Source organism: Castor canadensis, chromosome 11 (genome assembly GCF_047511655.1).
Source record: "Castor canadensis chromosome 11, mCasCan1.hap1v2, whole genome shotgun sequence".
In the NCBI taxonomy this organism is placed as follows: domain Eukaryota; kingdom Metazoa; phylum Chordata; class Mammalia; order Rodentia; family Castoridae; genus Castor; species Castor canadensis.
Window position 1 is genome coordinate 26720634 of NC_133396.1, and position 16704 is coordinate 26737337.

At 54.3% G+C, this 16704-nt stretch overlaps 1 protein-coding gene across 2 annotated transcripts; it reads right to left on the reverse strand.

Annotated features, from left to right (window-relative positions):
* Positions 1–31: 31 nt before the first annotated feature.
* Positions 32–15948, reverse strand: Samd14 (sterile alpha motif domain containing 14). 2 transcript variants are annotated; one of them, XM_020171380.2, is made up of 10 exons: positions 15349–15947; positions 11503–11557; positions 5781–5947; positions 4821–5109; positions 4259–4346; positions 4086–4160; positions 3846–4005; positions 2600–2719; positions 2355–2510; positions 32–1525 (listed from the first exon to the last, which is right to left on the reverse strand). In XM_020171380.2, exons 2-10 carry the CDS (start codon positions 11543–11545, stop codon positions 1370–1372), a joined length of 1254 nt encoding a protein of 417 aa, XP_020026969.1. In that variant the 5' UTR covers positions 11546–11557; positions 15349–15947; the 3' UTR covers positions 32–1369. The 2 variants fall into 2 exon arrangements, with proteins under 2 accessions (XP_020026969.1, XP_073902089.1); XM_074045988.1 differs by lacking the exon at positions 11503–11557 and having other exon boundaries at positions 15349–15948.
* Positions 15949–16704: the final 756 nt, after the last annotated feature.

Here is a 16704-nt window from a genome sequence, read left to right on the forward strand (position 1 = left end):
GTCCAACCCCCAAACAGGGCAGACAGAAAGGTCACTGGCAAATGTTTATTGAAAGAAACTGAGAACCACCTCCCCCCTCACATGCAGGTGGGCACCCACTTAACTCCTGACGGCCAGTGCCCCCACATCTCAGTTTCCCTTGGAAGCCCCTCTCCCAGTACAGATGGCAGAGGGAGGATCCTGGCCTCAAGCCTCAGTGCTGGGCAGGAATGTGGGGGTCAGCATGCATTGTTCTGTCCACCACACCAAGCACTGGGAAGGGGTGGAGGGTTCATCAAAGCCTGTGAACCCACTGATAAGTCTGGCAAGTGCCTCAGAAGCTAGGCCAGCTGCTGGCCTCTCTGGTACCTGGACTCAGTGTCTGGACATTTGCTAAAAAGGACTGATGTCATCCCAAGCTGCTAGTAGATTCCATCCCACCCAGGGCTGGCCTGGCCTTCCCTGTAACCCACTGAACTAGAGTCTGCAAGGTCTGCTCGTTCTGGAGTCCACTGAGGCTCCCAAAACAGCCAGGATGCATGGGGAGAGCCAATGAGGACTTCTGATCCAGAAGCTTCCAGGCAGGCCCCCAGTTTTGCCTCTGCTGGGGCACTGGCAGGGGGTGTCTTCTGTCCCCACCAGCTCCCATTTGCCTCATCCCCAAAAAGGGTTCAGATGCCCTCTAAGGAAGCAAAAGTGGGTCCTGGCCTGGAAAACCAGTCATTAATGGGTCCCAGGAGAGGCAGACCTGTGTGGATGTCATCTTACCCCTTGGTACCCAAAGGGCAGGAAAGGGGAGAGGAGAAGGGGTTTCCTCCTCCCTTTTCCTGTGGCCCTTGCAGAGGCCAGGCCTAATCTGTGCTCTCTGCTCTCCTGTTGAGGAGTTAGCTGGGAGTCTACCCTGAGTGTGACTTGCTGCAGTACCCAAAGGCCCCCCCAAGAGCAAAACAGCTCTCCCACCACACAATCACCTTGGAGAGCTGGAGACAGCTCTGTCATACCCCTGCTGAGATGCCCAGCCTGGGGACTCTGGCTCTGCACAGGGCCTCTGGGAGGCAGGCCTGCAGGCTCACTTGCTGCCCCGCACCACTCTGGCCCGAAGGCAGAGGGTCAGCCTGACCCAGGTTCCTTGGGGCTCCTGAACTTGCTTCTGTTCTGGCCAGTGCCCTCTTCCTTCATCTGCCACCTGCCTCCCCCTGGAACTCCATGCCAAACATGTCCTCAAGATTGGGTGTATTACTGAGCCCTTTCCCTTGGGTCGGTCTCCCCAGGGACTTTGGGTCCAGGCAGGGTGGGAGGGCATGTGCCCTGGGAGCGAGGGGCCAGACCAGCCCAGGCCCCACCTCCCTAGAGAGGCCCGTGCCAGGGTGCCAGTGCTGCCCTGCCGCCCTTAGCTCTTCTTGGTCTCTTGCTCCCGACGGCGGAGTTTCTCTCGCTGTCGTGCAGCCTTCTCCTGTGCCTTGCGCTCCTTCTCAGCTGCTGCTGCCAGCTCTTTCAACTTCCGCTTCACTAGCGCCCGATCATGCGAGTTGCTGAGTCCCAAGCTCTGGGGAGGAATCCAGGGGGGGAAGGAGAGTCCCAGAACCATCCCTCAGGCCAACCTAAGCCCCAGGTGCTTGCTGCTCCATGGATGCTCTCTGAGGACCCTGGAAGTCCCCCCTTAAGGGTAGCCTCCACCTCCCACACTGTGACTTGCCTTGGGCAAGAATCAGGAATTAAAGTGATTGGGAGAGGAGAGGGCTAAGGATACCAGGGGATCAACGCCCCCCACTCCCTTCCCCACCCTGCCCTTGGCTCCCATTCCTCCACTCAGGATTTCAGTCTTGGCATGACACTACCCATGAGGCCCAAAGATGGAGAGTGACTTGACCAAGGTCACACAGCTGGTCCATGGTCAAGGCCCCTCCCCATGTCCAGACACTCTACTTTACAGACCAGGGCCTCCCCCACCAGAACATGTCAGAAGCCACCCCCTGCACCCTGTTCCCCTGACACACCATTACCACCTGCCTCTGAGACTGAGAATCAGAGCTGACTCCGGGAGAGGCCTGGCTTCCTGTGATACCAAGAAACTCATAAGCACCCAAGGTCAGGTGACAGTCCCAAAGGGCATAGTCAACCTGGATACTTTAGCTGGAGCTAGAGGTCAAATCAAAGTGCTTGCTTTTGAGTTTCAGGTCAGATTGGGGTTCCCTGCTGGAGTGCAAAGACTAGACAAGGACCTTGCCCACAGCTCAAAGGTCAGGGCAGTGGCTGGAAAGGGAGTTCAAAGATCAGCCTGGGGGGGCTGGGCTGAGGGTCAAAGATCAGGATGCTGGGTTTAAGGTTGCCTTCATCTCCATCCATCTGGGTCGTGACCTTGCACCATGATCTACCTTCAGTTTGCTTCCATCCAGCTGCAGCAGCTGTGGCCCATCCACCTGTCGGGCAGCAAACTCGGCAGCGTACTGGTCCAGATTGAGGCTGTGTAGCCACTGGCCCACTTGCTGGCTGGTCCAGTGCTGGACGGTGGGGAGGGGCTCATCCAAGAACTGGGGCAGAGATCGAGGAGAGTGAGAGGCTTGGCCTGCGGCTGGCAGAGCCAAAAGGCCCCAGCAGCACCTCGGCCAGCTTTGCTCACCTCATCTGAAGACTGGGACAGCGTGTGGTAAGGGTAGGAACACTTGGCCTCTTGCCGAGGACCACTGGGGATCTTGGGGCTGCTGCTGGGGGGCGTGGAGTCATCACTCAGGGTGGATTCCTGGACAGGAAGGAATGTGTGTGGTGAGGAGGGAGTTTGCACCCAGGCCAAGGAAATCCCCTGACCTCCAGCCCACCAGCAATGCAGGAGCCAGGAACTGGGCAGGTGGAGACACAGGCCATGGTGACTCATACGAGGCATGAGGTCCTGAGGCCCCTGTGAGGGAAGCAGCCATCTGGGGAATGTGGTACTAGCTCTGAGCTGGACAGAACAGTTAGCAGGAGAGGTGGAGGTCTCCAGCTAGGTGTGGCTTCCTACAGGCAGCCCATCAGAGTTCCCCCAGGTTTTGTCAGGTGTTTTTAGTATGTGCCCCCCCATCCAGCCTCTTGCCCATTGGCTGGCAGGTGCCCCAGTACAATCTGAGCTGTAGGAGGGCCTGGACTATGGCTTGCTCACCATGGTGTCCCGAGGGCCCAACACAAGGGAAGAAAAGAAGGGAGGGACAGAAGGAGACAGTGTAGGGCAGGATGAAAGAGAGCAGTCCCAACTTGGTAGGGACTCTATCGCCTGAACCTACAGCGTTCTGATTCTCTCCTCTACCCTGGCTCTTGTAAGGAGCAGAACCACAGAGCAAGCACTGGGCCAAAGGTCAGAGCTTTGCAAGTCTGTGCTGGTCTCTTCTCTGGGAAGTCCCTTCTCTTTTGGCCACCTCACATCACTGGTAAAGCAAAAAAAAAAAAAAAAAAAAGTGTTGGGGGCTTTGTAAACTGTAGAGTGCCGTGTGAACATAAGCAGGTGTTTAGTGTTGCTTCCGTCCCTTGGTCTCACTTTTCTCCCAGGATGGTGAGCTTTCAGAGCACTACGTTGGGATCCTATTCATCCTCTGTATCTCAGAAACTTCACTTCACCAAACAGTTGTGTGGCACAGAACCAAGCTGGGCAGAACAATTAGCAGAAAAAGCAGCCTCAGGTGGGGAGAGCGGTTAGGGGCATCAAGGATCCCCAGATGATTGTGATTAGAGGAAGTTACGAGTGGCTGACTCAGAGAGTGGAAGGAGTAATGAATGGGTCATGGAGTGGCTCCATGGATGGAAATGTGGACTCCAAGCCTGAGTCAGGGTGAAGTACGTCCTCATGTCACCTGATTCTAGGAGGCTAAGTATGGGGCAAGAAAGTCTCGGCTTACCTGGGAAGCTGACTTCTTAGGGCTGAAGCCTTCGTGTTTAGGGGAGCAGGCCGGGGAGGTGGTGGTGCCCGAGGATGCTGAACCCTTGCCACTGTCTGTGAACCAGGAAAACGGCAGGAACGGGGAGCCCCCTGACCTGCCAGACCCCTCCACTGACTCCCTGTGAAGAGAGCATCCAGTATGGGTGTGGGCACGAGGGGAGGTGGGAAGCTGGGGATGGGGGCCGTGGGTACCTCTCACCTGCTTCCCATGGACAGGCGGTTACTGCCCTTCTCCTTCCGGCTCTTGCCAGTGGATGCTCGGCGGAGGGTGACCCTGCGGAGAGGGCAGGGGGAATGGGCAGAGCTGCTTGCACTGTACTGCCCTTACCCCAGCAGCTCTAAGACCTGCGTGCTGGCCCCTCCTCCACTCACCCCAGGTCCAGAAACTTCCTGCGCGTCTTCTTATCCAGGCCAATGGTGGGGCTGGCCGGCTCAGGAGGGCTAGCATCCCTGCTGTCATCTTTCGGGAGAGAGAGAGGAGAGAAACTAGCCTCGGTGCTGGCTGCCTTCCTCCTTCTGCTGATGACAGTGTGAGTGATAGAAATTCTCTTAACTTAGAAACAGACAACCTGGCTCTGGTGTCCATTCAGTAGCTGTGTGACCTAGGGTAGTCACCTTACCTCTCACAGCGTCGTGCATTTGAAATATGGGAATAATACCCATTTCATGGTACCTAATGGGATGCTTAAGAAAACCTTGTACACACTGAAACACACTTTACAAACTGAAAAGATAGGGATGACTACCATTCAATGATAGTTTTATCCTGGCCAACTTCTAACCAACCTTCCCATCTTGGCACAAATGTCCCTTCCAGGATGCTCCCAACTAGGTCACACACCCTGGTAAAGAATTAGCTGTTGCTGGGCGGTCGCGAGGGGCCGCTGCAGTCCCGGTGCCCACCGGCAGGGGGCGCCTCACCGGCCGCGCTCACCTTCGCTGTGCGGCTCTGCGCGCGGGTGGCGGCGCACGAAGCTGGGCGAGCTGTCCGAGGAGGGCGCCGAGCGCGGAGGTGAGCTGGAGGCAGCGGCCAGGCCCTCGTGTGAGGCGGCGTTGTGAAGGGGCCGGTAGCGGGTGAGCGGCGAGGGCGGCGGCTCGTCTTCGTCCAGGCTGCGTCGCAACCCCGGAGGCTCCAGGCAGAACGAGCCCCCTGCAGGGGATCCCGGGCCCGAGTGCAAAGGCGAACGCAGCCGGTGCAGGGGACTCCCGCAGCCGTCTGTCACCTGGGGGAGGATTAGCTGCTCACCGAGAACCCTTCTCCTCCCTTCCCGAGGATGGGAGGCCGGTTCACCCTGTGCACTGTGCAGGAGCTGCCTGCGGAGACCCCACTCTGGGGCTTGGAGAGGACGTTTCCTTATGCCGCGGTGCGGAAGCGTGGTTGGGCAGTGAGACCTGAATAACCAGAGCTTCCCATCACATAGGCTGGGTGACGCAAGAGAAGCGAAGTCGGCCTCCTTCACTTGCTAACTGCGTGACTGTTACCTAGCCCTTTCTGGCCTCAGCTTCCTCATCTGTAAGATGGGACAATACTTTATTTAAAGGGTGACATGAAGCCAGCGCCATTGGCTCACGTCTGTAATCCTAGCTACTCAGGAGGCAGAGATCAAGAGGATCGAAATTTGAAGCCAGCCTGGGCAAACAGTTCGCGAGACCTTATCTCGGAAAAAAACCCATCTGGAAAAAAAGGGCTGATGGAATGGCTCAGGTGTAAGTCCTGAGTTCAAACCCTAGTACCACAAAATAAAATAAATAAATGGCGACATGAGCCAGAAGTAAATGAACTGCAGTTGACCATTGATTGGTAGCATTACTATGTCAGATGTCTGAGGGTGCCGCTTCCCTGGAAGGGCAGGGATAGTCCAGGGGCAAGAGTGTGTGTATGTGTTGCCCCAACCTTGCCTCCAGGTCCGTCAGAGCCTTCACCGTCCTCAGCAGAGCTGGCACTATCTCGAAGCCTGGAGCGGGAGGGTCGGTGTCTCCGGCCCTTGGCCAGCAGCTGGGCTCGGGCCTTGTGTAAACTGCTGTCCAGTCTGGCGGTCTCTGGCACTGCCAAGTCCAGGTCTGTGAACAGAGATGAGGGGGGGTGAGCCCAGAAGCTCACCTCAAGTAGCTACCTGTGCTCATGCCCCAGACATCAGCCAATGCTTGTGAGTGCCAAGCACTGTGAGTCCAGGTGAGGGTCCAGGACTCCCAAAGGCTAGGAAGCTAGCCAAGCCAGCCATGATCACAGCACAGACCAGCCCTGTGTGGAAGGGCCAGAGGAGGAATGCCCAGCTGGGTATTAAGGTCTAGCTGGGAATTTGCAAGCGATGAGGTGGGCAAAACTGGCACCTGGAATGGTAGGAAGCAGGGAGGCAGGAGTGGCACCTGCAGGTAGCTCTGTGAGGAGAAGGGCAGGGGGAGCAGGCTGCAGAGATCCAGGTCATAAAGACTATCAGTGAAAAGCACCTACCACAGGCCCAACACTGTATATACATCAGCATCTTACTCAGCACAACATGGGGAGGGGAGCTTATGACAGCTACAATGCCCATTTACCACTGGAAAAACTGAGGGTCAGAGAAGTCACCTGACAAAAGCCATTGGCTAGAAATAGTGTAGGATTTGAGCCTGGCTAGTCTGGCTCCAGAAATGGACCCTGCCAGGGCCACTGTCCCTGCTCAGGGCCACATTCAGGTTGCACTGCTGAACATGTGGAGGATGCAAAGTTGAAGTGGAGTAGAGGGACACAAAGTGGCAGTGGCAGTGGCAGGAAGGAAGGCCCTGCAGGCCCCTGAAGCCTGGTCCTCTGTGGGCCTAGGGGTAGGTCATGCATGAGGACCTGGAAGAAGAGTGAGCAAATCCTATGGATCATGCATAAAAGCATTCATTGGTCAGTTCTACTTTTTCTGTGCCCCACCTGAGAATGAAGGCCTGACTCTGTCTGTATTGACCTTGACCTTGGTACTGGGGTCTTCAAGCAGAAAAGATTCTTCCGGGGCCTCAGGATGGGTCAAGACTTCCCTGCCCCACTCCTTGTGGATCTCCAGGCTCACCTGATCTTCTCTGCCATTCTGTCTTGTGTGTAGACACCCCCAAAGCCACCCCCATTGATGACCATTAATGTTATTTCCAGCCCTGATCACTCCCTAAATTCCAAGCCCAGGCACTCAGGCACCTGCCAGGGAACTTATGTGTCAAAGGTCCCCAGGCACCTCAAACTCAACCCAGTAAAACAAACCCATCACCTTGCCTCAAACAGGCTTCTCCTCTCTTCCCTGGTTCGGGGAAAGGCCACAAGGTCCACCCAAGTTCCCCAAGTCAGATAACTCTGAGCTACCCATGTCCCTCGACCCCAGACCCAGTTGGCAATTCATGTGCCTCAACACTTGCACTTGGATGTTCAGTGGCATCTTCAACCTCCATGCCAGACTGAGCTGGCTCTCCCTCCCCCTGTGCTGCTCCTTCCAGTCTCCCCATGTTGATTAATGGCAGCTCCGCCTTTCTGTTTGCTTGGGTCAAATCCCTGGGTTGTTCTTGACTTCTTTCCCTCCCATCCTACAACCCCATCCAGTTGCAATTCCTGTTGGCTTTACTCTAGGAATATATGTAGACATACTGAAATATTGATGGTGAAGTGATAATGATGTTTTGGATTAGGTTCAAAGTAATCCAGGGCAATGAGGAGTGGGGCATGGAAGGAGAAAAACATCAGTCAGGAGTTGACTGTGACTGAGGTGGAATGACCAGTGTATGAGCACATAACAGAATGCATTGTACTCTTTTATTTTTGAATATGTTAGAGGTTTAACCAACAAATTTTTGTTTGCGAGCGAGTGTACACCCACTCATATACATGTGCACAAATGGAAAGCAGGAGAGAGGGCAGAACTGGGGGAGGGAGGACAATCAGCAGCCTCCCTCTTCTGGATCACCATCATCTCTTGCCTGGGTTGTTACAAGAGACTCCTGGCTGGCCTCCATCCTCTCTTCTGGACTTACAGTTCATTTTTTCAACACAGCAACCAGAGTGGTCCTAATACAACATGTCAGATCTGTCATTTCTCTGCTCAGAACCCTCTAGTGACTTCCATCTCAGGCAGAGCAATAGCCAAGGTTTTCCCAGCGGCCCTTCAGACTCAGTCTGTGCTCTGTTCACCTCTCTGAGCTTTACTCACCTCTCTGAGCTTCTGCTTCTCTTCCTCCCTCTAGCCACCCTTCCTTTCACAAGCCCAGTCTGCACTCCTCTTCCTACAACAAGGCTCTTGCCACAGACTTCTTCATGGTTCTCTCCCTTACCTCCTTCAGACCTTTGCTTTATAACACACTCCTGCACACACTCCAAAGCCCCACTCCTACTTTTTTCTGTATCATTTATCACTCTCTGGCATCCTGTATACTTTACTTATTTAAATTTATTGTCTCTCTTCATTCAATAGAATGTCAGCTCCATGACATTTTTTTTCTTTGTTTTGTTCACTATTCTTCCACAGACATAGGACAGTGCCTGGTGCATAGCAGGTGCTTAGTGAACACTTTTTTTTTTTTGTGGCACTGGGGTTTGAACTCAGGGTCTTCACCTTGAGCCACTCCACCAGCCCTTTTTTATGAAGGGTTTTTTCAAGGTTGGGTCTTGCAAACTATTTCCCTGGGCTGGCTTCAAACCTTGATCCTCCTGATCTCCGCCTCCTGAGTATCTAGGATTACAGGCGTTAAGCCACCAGAGCCCAGCCAATAAACACTTTTAAAGAAAGAACAAAATTCCATTGTGGGCCTCCCTTGCATACATGGAACCTGGCCTCTCCTTTCCCTCTGGACTGAACTGCTGCAGCTCAGACCTATCAGCTGCTCTACATCCCAGCAGTGGCTGCTGTCCCTAAGCATGGCTTTGCCTCCATCTGTCCTCTCCTTCCCCAAACCTTCCACAGGCTAGAAAGAACTTTTTAAATTATTTCAGGCCCTGTCCTGTAAAATTTCTTGCTTTTTAAACCCTGGGGCAGGTAGATCCCTAAGCCAACAATATAAATCCACCTTTTCTTCTCTCCAAGACCTGAGGAGGCCTCAGTCCACTCTTCTGTTTCCCACACTACTCTGTTTATACATCCATATAGGACACTAGCTCTGCAGTTAGCCTCCAGAGTTGGATGGTCCAGGAAGAGTCTTAGTTCTGCAGATTGATGGCTGGGTGACCAGTCCAGGTCCTTGCACATGCTAGGCAAGCCCTCTATCCCTGAGCTACATCCCCAGGCCCATCTCCCGTTTTAACCCTCTGCCTAGCATTGCTCTTATCCACTGCTCTTTGTTTATCTCTGTGCTTTCGGGACCCTTATGTCCTGCTGGCCCTGACCTTGGGGTGAATCAAGCTCTCCCAGTGACTTTGTCTGGCTTGTTCCTGGCTGTCTCCCCAGAGCCTAGAACAGAGCAAACATATATTAGGAGCTCAGTGAATCTTCAATGAGTAGATGAAGAAACAGGGAGTGACTGGGAGCTATACCTTCAGACCAGGCAGCCAGGATAAGGTCTCAGTAGTAATAAAGAGGCCAGGTTGTAGAAAGAACCAGAAAGAGCTCTCTAAGGAGAGGGAACAGTAAACTTTGGCTTTGGGTGTCTGAGGAGTAGCCAGAAGGCCGGTGTAGCCAGTGAAAGCAGGGCTCAGAGCAGCTGTGGCAGTGATCCAGGGGAGCAGCTAGCAGCTAGGACGGGGCAGCCACAGTCTGAAGGACTGCTCTCTTGGACCCGGATGTGACTCCTCTGGTCCTTCCCTACACCAGTCTCACAGAAGTAAGCCTTACTTCCATACAGAAGTATGGAAGGCTGGGGCAGGGCTGTAAGGCTGGGGCAGGGACCCCTCCTTCTCAGCCCCCTGACCCAGAATCTCCTGGTGCTGCCTGGAAGCACAAGACCTTTGCTCTTGCTGAATTTGAGCAGTCAAGTTCACACGACTGAGCTCTTGCTGTGCTAGCACTGTTCTAAGTGCCTTCCAATTACTAACTCATTTAAACTTCCAACAACCCTACTGGAAGGGACCCTGGGAATCCCCAGGGCAGCCTTAATTTGCCTGAGGGCATAGAGCTGGCAAGAGCAGGCCGGGGTTAAAGCAGGCGGTTTGGCTTTTTTGTAACCACCAGATAATGCTATACCCCTCCTGAAGCAGAGATGGGTGTGACATTGAGCTCAACCCCTTGTTTTATGGGTGGTGAAACTGAATGACTTGGCCTAGGGGCAAAGGAAGTCAAGGATGGTCAGTGCCCTGGCCTCCTCTCCCTTCCTGGCCCACACCAGGGACAAGAAGGGTCCTGTGCTCCCAACTCTGAGCCACATGGGCACCATCCACAGTCTAAAGAGCAGAGGGACTCCTGAGGGTTCAAGGTAAGGTGGGATTAGCCTTTCCTGGGCCCCTCAACACCTTCTTTCATCTCTTCCCTTTCCTCTGCTCTTGCACTTTTCCCCTCTTCCCAGGGCAGTGGGAGTGATGAATATTTAATGGCTTTTTTCATCTGGAAGCAGGCCAGGCAGGGCCCAGCTACCTCAGCAGAGAGCAGGAAAACAGGAAGGGGCTGGTGAGGAGCTGAGGGTAGGGAGGCAAGGGAGGAGCCCTGGGAAGGAAGGCTCAACTCTGTTAGCCAAGGGTTAAGCTGGGCTCCTATACAGCAAGGCAAACTCAAAAACTGAGGCCCAGGGGAGCCCCAGGGAGCCTGGGCGCCTCCGCCAGAAGCAGGAGGCCACAGTCCTGGCATGGCCAGGGCCAGTGGCAATGGTGGGGAGAAGGAAAGGAGGAAGGCAGAGACTGGGTGAAGGCAGGGAGGAGAAACTGGAGCCCTAGGCATTCCATGCAGAGGGCCCCCCTCTAGGCTACAAACACAAATGTGAGTTCTTCCCCCACCCAAATTCAGTCTTTCCACCCTAGAGCCTGCTGGAAACTCTACCCTGAGTGTGTGAGTGGGGAGGTCGCTTTCCAAAAGATGGCCCTAGTGGGTCCTGAGGGCGCTGATGTGAAGACCAGCATGAGGGTGTGGCCAGGGATACAGAAGCTTTGTGTGCAAGCACACATGTGCATGTGTGAGTACACGTGTTTGTGTGTGTGTGTGTGTGTGTGTGTGCATGTGTACAGCCAGTAGGGTGAGATCCTGGCAACTTATGCATGTGACTTGGAGGTCATATGTGTTGTTTGGGCTGGAGTACACAGGGGCACAGCACAGTGATTGGGGCAGGGGACCGGAAAGTCTGGGGTAAGTCTAGTCCCAGCCCTGCCACTAACTTGCCATGCGATCTTTAAAGCAAGCCACTTCTGCACTCTGCACTCAACATTCCTCGTCTGTAAAATGGGCTTACTTCTTAGCATTAATGTGAGCATTAAATGGTACAGTGCATGGGAAATGGGAGTGCATGGGTTAGTACCCAGCATGAGGTAAGTACCTAATAAACAAGGATACTTGTTGGTGTTCTAACTGGCATGTTCACTAAGATAGTGGTGACAGAGTTGCCGCACCACACACACATGTGCGTGCACACACACTGAAGCCCCCAAGGTCCACCTCACCTCCCTCCCTCCCCACCCAGCAAAGCCCAGTGGCCTTGGAAGGAAGCACTCCATGGCTGTGCCTATTACTAGAGAAAGAGTCATATGGGGAACTTACCAAAAACCTCATCCACAGGTTCTCGGAATTTTGAAGAAGCCATGACTCAAGAGAGCTGGGGAGGACAAAAGATGGGGGAGGAGAGAAAGAAAAAGACACCCTGGATAAAAGGTTCAAGTTGGTCAAGGCAAAGAAGAAACTAACAGCTACCTGCTCCTGGCCCACTGGCCCCTCACCTTCCCCTGAAACTTTTCCTCCAACCCCAGGAAGAGAAATCATCTGAGCCCTTGCCTAGATTGGGAGCACTGGAGCAGGAAGAATAAGCAGTTGGCAGAGTGACTCATGTGGTAGAGCACCTGCCTGGCAAGTGTGAGGTCTTGAGTTCAAACCCCAATGCTGCCAAAATCACAACTAAAAAACTGAATCCAGGAGGAATGAGCAGAAGGGTCTGGGCAAAAGAATCCAGGGGCACAGCCACAAGCTAACTGGCTGTTGCTTTCATGTGGATCCCTGCAGTTTTGGGCCTTCTATCATTAGCATCCTTTAAAAGCTTCCCCCTCCTCCTTTTCTCTCTCTCTCTCTCTCTCTCTCTCTCTCTCTCTCTCTCTCTCTCTCCTCTCCCTCTCTTTCTCTCTCTCTCTCTCTCATTGAACTCAGAGCTTTGCACTTGCTAGGCAGGTACTCTACTACTTAAGCCAGTCTGCTAGCCCTTTTTGCATTGATTATTTTTGAGATAGGGTCTTGCTTTATACTGGGACCAGCCTGGACCTCAATCTTCCTATTTGTGCTTCCCTGGAATGATAGATGCCTAGCCATTGATTGAGATGCGGGCAGGGTGGGGGGAGGGTGTCCTCATGAACTTTTTGCCAAGGTTGGCCTCAAACTGCAATCCTCCCAATCTCTGTCTCCCAAGTAGCTAGGATGACAGGCATGAGCCACGATGAAAAGCTTTTGATCATCATAAACTGCCCAACACCAAATCTAGGAGAAGTCATGGATTGTTAAATCCAGTTCTCTTATTTTACAAAGAAACAGAGGAGAGAGTGGCTGACCCCAGATCATTTAACAAGTTAATGGCACATACAGGATCAGAATCCAGGTTCTTTCAACCATCTACCTACCTATTTTCCTACCATCTGCTTGCCCATCCATCCATCCATCCATCCATTCATCTAATATCCACTCCATCCATCCAACACCTATCACAGTCTGTCCATCCATCCACCCATCTTTACGTGATTAATTCTCCACTCATCTTCCATCCATCATCTCATCCTTCCTCCTCCCTCACCCCCCCATCACTGGGGACCTCACCACCTGCCTTTCTGAACATGAGCTGTTCAGGAAGCTGGCACCACCAGCAGGGCACTGTTCTAGACAGACTCACAGTTCTCACAGTTCTTGCCAGATTCACAGATGTGGGAGGGTATGAAGAGTTCTCATAGCAGAACGGTGGACAGTCAACTCTGAAGTATCCAGTATGTTTCGGAGAGTATGGATGGGACAGGGTTGTTTTGTTGCTGTTGTTTGGTTTTTTGACGGGAAGAAAGATATATGTGGATGAAACAATCTGGGTAAGGAATACTGGATGAGAAGAGAGGGAGGAAGCTCAGGTGCCAATGATGGATTGGGACAGGGGGACACGATCTCCAGTTACTTCTGACACTGAGGTCCCCAGGAGAAGGGCAGGACACTGAGCTAGATCATATACTTGACAGGTATAGAGAAGCCAGGTCTTGTTCCTTCCAGCTCTCTCCTTCTGTCATTACACAGACTTCATCTCACTGTGAGTTGCCAGACTTAGAATCTCAGTATCTGAGATGCAGGAGCTAAGAGACCAAAGTCTGCCTTGACCCCAGTCTCCTGCCTCTCAGCTCTATCCTGAGGGATGATCTGAAGTTCTAGGGTTGCTCATGAGGAAAGAACACTTCTGGGGGAAGGGATGGGATGGAAAGAGGGGAGCTGACAAGGATTAGAGGAATTAAAGCCATCTCTATCCCAAACTTCAGGGACACTTGGAACTGAGCAGGAAATGAGCATGGGAGGTCAGAGATGGTCCTCCAAGAACCCTCCTATTATTCTTGTTTTATTTTTTGGTGAGACTGTGTTTGAACTCAGGGTTTCACAATTACAAAGCAGGCTCTCTACTACCTGAGCCACACCTCCAGTCCTCTCTTTCCATTCTTGAACTCTGGGAACGAGGAGCCAAGATCTAAAACATTCCTTTCTGGCCGGAGGGGCCAGATGGGAAGCAGGCTGGCCCTAAAAAATGTACCAAATTCCCTCATTGGATCACAAAGCGTTACCTGATGAAGACCCAGCTGCCAACTGGTCCTAGGTTGCCTACACAGTTTCTAAGTCCACCCTTATCCCATCCCTGGGAAATGGAGATAGACTTTTTATAAGTCATTGATTCCCTAGAGGGGTCTTATCTCTCCCACCTCAAATGGGAGATCCCAGAGGAGAGGGACCATGCATTCCCTGTCAGACTAGAAACTCTCTGAGGGTAGGATCTGTCTCTCCATCAGAATGGGGGATCTCTGCAGGTAGTAGTGGTGTCCTCTCTTAGACACTGAGAATGAAGAGCTCATGGGTTCTTTAGTGAAGGCCCCAGTCCAGAGGTGACCCCTGTGGACACAGGGTGAGCGGGGGCTTCTGGCTCACACTCACTCCCAGTCCATTCTGATTCAGCACAATCTGCTTTCTCTCTCTCCCTTCAACAGCCAGCTCTCTGGGCTGGGTAGGGGAACTCCAGGGAAGTAAGATATCTAGGAGATCACCAGGCCCCTGCCGCCCAAACTTCTCCTTCCAAAACTGAGCCTTGGAAAATTTAACACCCAACTCCACCCCCTTCCCCCAGAGAGAGAGCGCGCTGGAAGGCTCTCTCTCTCTCTCTCTCTCTCTCTCTCTCTCACACACACACACACACACACACACACACACACACACACACACACACAGACCTTCAGCCAGATAACACAAGGGTGGAAATAAACCAGTTCCCCTGTCACTAGAACACTCCCTTCCCCTATAGTTACTGCTCCTGGAGGAGCAGTAATGACCTCTGACCCTTCTCTGGGAGAAAGGCAGGCAGGTGAGCTCCAGGCTACCTAGGGCCCAAGGGAAGAGAAAGAAAGAAAAGAAAGGTGCACAGCCTAGGAAGGAGAGATTGACGGTGTCCACAGGGGGCTGAGAAGAGACAGCAAGGAAAAGCAGACAGACAGTGGGGCCAGGGAAAGCAGCTGGCAGCCCTGAGTGCTGCCCAAGGGTGGGGTCAGGGAGGAAAGGAAGGAGAACACCAGCCCTGCAGGCCAGAGGAAAGCAAGGGGCCCAGGAAGAGGAAACAGACAGAAGTGCAACTGGAAAAGGCAGGGAAGGGGTGGACATCAAGGCTGGGATGGGGAAAGCAATGCATCTGGGAGGCCAGGTCACTCCCCCTGAAGCCAGCTTTCCACCGCCCCAGGCTTGGGGCCGCCTGCAGAGGCTCACATCCCCCTCAAAGCACCGCCGGCCGCTGGAGATGGGGCGAAGGACAAGGCACCTGCTCTACTCTCAGGGACCCTTTCCCCAATCACAGCGGGTGGCCAGTTTCTCCTCAACCCGCCAGCCCAACTTCCTGCCAGGCATGAAGGAGTTAAGCCCCTTCCCCTTCTCCCTCCCCCAACACCATTTTTTTAAAAAAATTAATTTCCCGGGCGGGAGAGAGGGGATTAAGGACACAAATCCCAGCTCTACCCCCTCCCCTGACAGTACAGCTCCCCAGCCCTGTGCGGTCCCCCCAGGCACAGGGGAAGAAAAGCCCTTGTCGCTTAGTCCCATCTAATCCCACTCGGGGTCCCGCCGCGAGCCAAGTGCCCCCACCCCGGCCCCGCTTCCCGGTCCAACCCAGGAGGCCCGGTCCCTCACCTCCAGCATCGGTCATCTTCAGCGTCCGGCGTCCCGGGAACCCCTCAGGCCCATGATGCTCGAGGCGGGGTGCCGGGCGGGAGAGGGGCGAGGGACCGTCACCCCGGTCGCGGGGGGCTTCGGGTTGGCTCGAGCCGCTCCATCCCGGGGTGGGACTGGGGATCGGCAGGGAGGGTCCGGGAGCCGGAGGGAGTGGAGAGCAGAGGGCGGATATGAGGGACGGAGAGAGAAGGTTTGCTGGAAGCAAGAGGCGCGGGCGGGGCTGGACCGGGAGACCTGACGGGAGGATGCTCCGTGTGTGCGTGCGTGTGTGTGCGTGTGTGTGTGTGTGTGTGTGTGTGTGTGTGTGTGAGAGAGAGAGAGAGAGAGAGAGAGAGAGAGAGAGAGAGAGAGAGAGAGAGAGAGAGAGAGAGAGAAGAGAACAGAACGCTCCACTCCCGCTCCGCCCCCGCCAGACCCGGACGGTTGCGGGTCCTGGCAGGCCGATTCGCGCAGCGCGGAGTCGGTCAGGTCCGCAGGGGTCCCCGGGGCAGAGGCTATGAGGGGGGCGCGTGGCGGGGAGGCCGGGCGCCTGGGAGACAAAGAGAGGGAGGGAGAGAGGGAGGGAGGGAGGAAAGGAGGGGCGGAGGCGGCGAGGACCGAGAGGAGGAGGAGGCGGGCGCCGCGGCCTGGCCGGGGGATCCCAGTTGCTTGCAGCCACTTCTCCACCAACGGGGGACGCGGGCGCACAGGAGTCTGCGCGGGGTAGGGGTCGGAGGGGAGGCGGCCCTGCCTTGCCACCTTCAGGGCTTCCGTCTCCTCTGTAGGGTCTGTGAGGGTCCCTGATTCATTCACTCATTCATTCATTCAGCAAACACCTACCGATCAGTCAGCCGGGGCACCCAGGTGACCGCGGTGAAGGAACCAACTGGGTTCCGGCTGACCACGCTCAAGTGCAGTTGGGGCACAGTCTGAGTGGGGAGGTCCTCCCAAGCCTGAGTTCTGTGGGCCGGGTTGCACAGAGGACATTTCAGTAGCCAGTCCCGGCCGGGGCAGAGGACAGAGAGGATTCCTAGAGGAGGTAATGTGTGGTTACTCCTGTAGGCCAGGGTAAAGGCAACGTGCCCACGGGACTTGGTGGTGTGTGAACAAGAGGGGCACATGAACTGAGTCAAAAGGGAGGTTTTCACTTCATTCTACTAACCAAGGGAAAAAAGTTAACTGAGCAAGGAGGGCGTCCTATCTGATTTGGGGAAGAACCCTTGGGCTTCTCAGTGGAGAAGGATTGCAGAGGGCAGCCTGGAGGGCCACCAGAAGGTGGGCACCCCCTCAGGATACTGTTGAGAGATGACAGCAGTGGGCATGAAGATTAAAGAT

Bases quoted from the DNA above. Each gene is read 5' to 3' on its own strand.
- Samd14 (XM_020171380.2), bottom strand. From the start codon at position 11,545: ATGGCTTCTTCAAAATTCCGAGAACCTGTGGATGAGGTTTTTG. The intron at 5,110-5,780 runs GTTGGGGCAACA...ATCCTCCCCCAG, and splicing joins CTGACGGACCTGGAGGCAAG to GTGACAGACGGCTGCGGGAG. The intron at 1,526-2,354 runs GTAGATCATGGT...ATTCCTCCCCAG, and splicing joins TGGATGGAAGCAAACTGAAG to AGCTTGGGACTCAGCAACTC.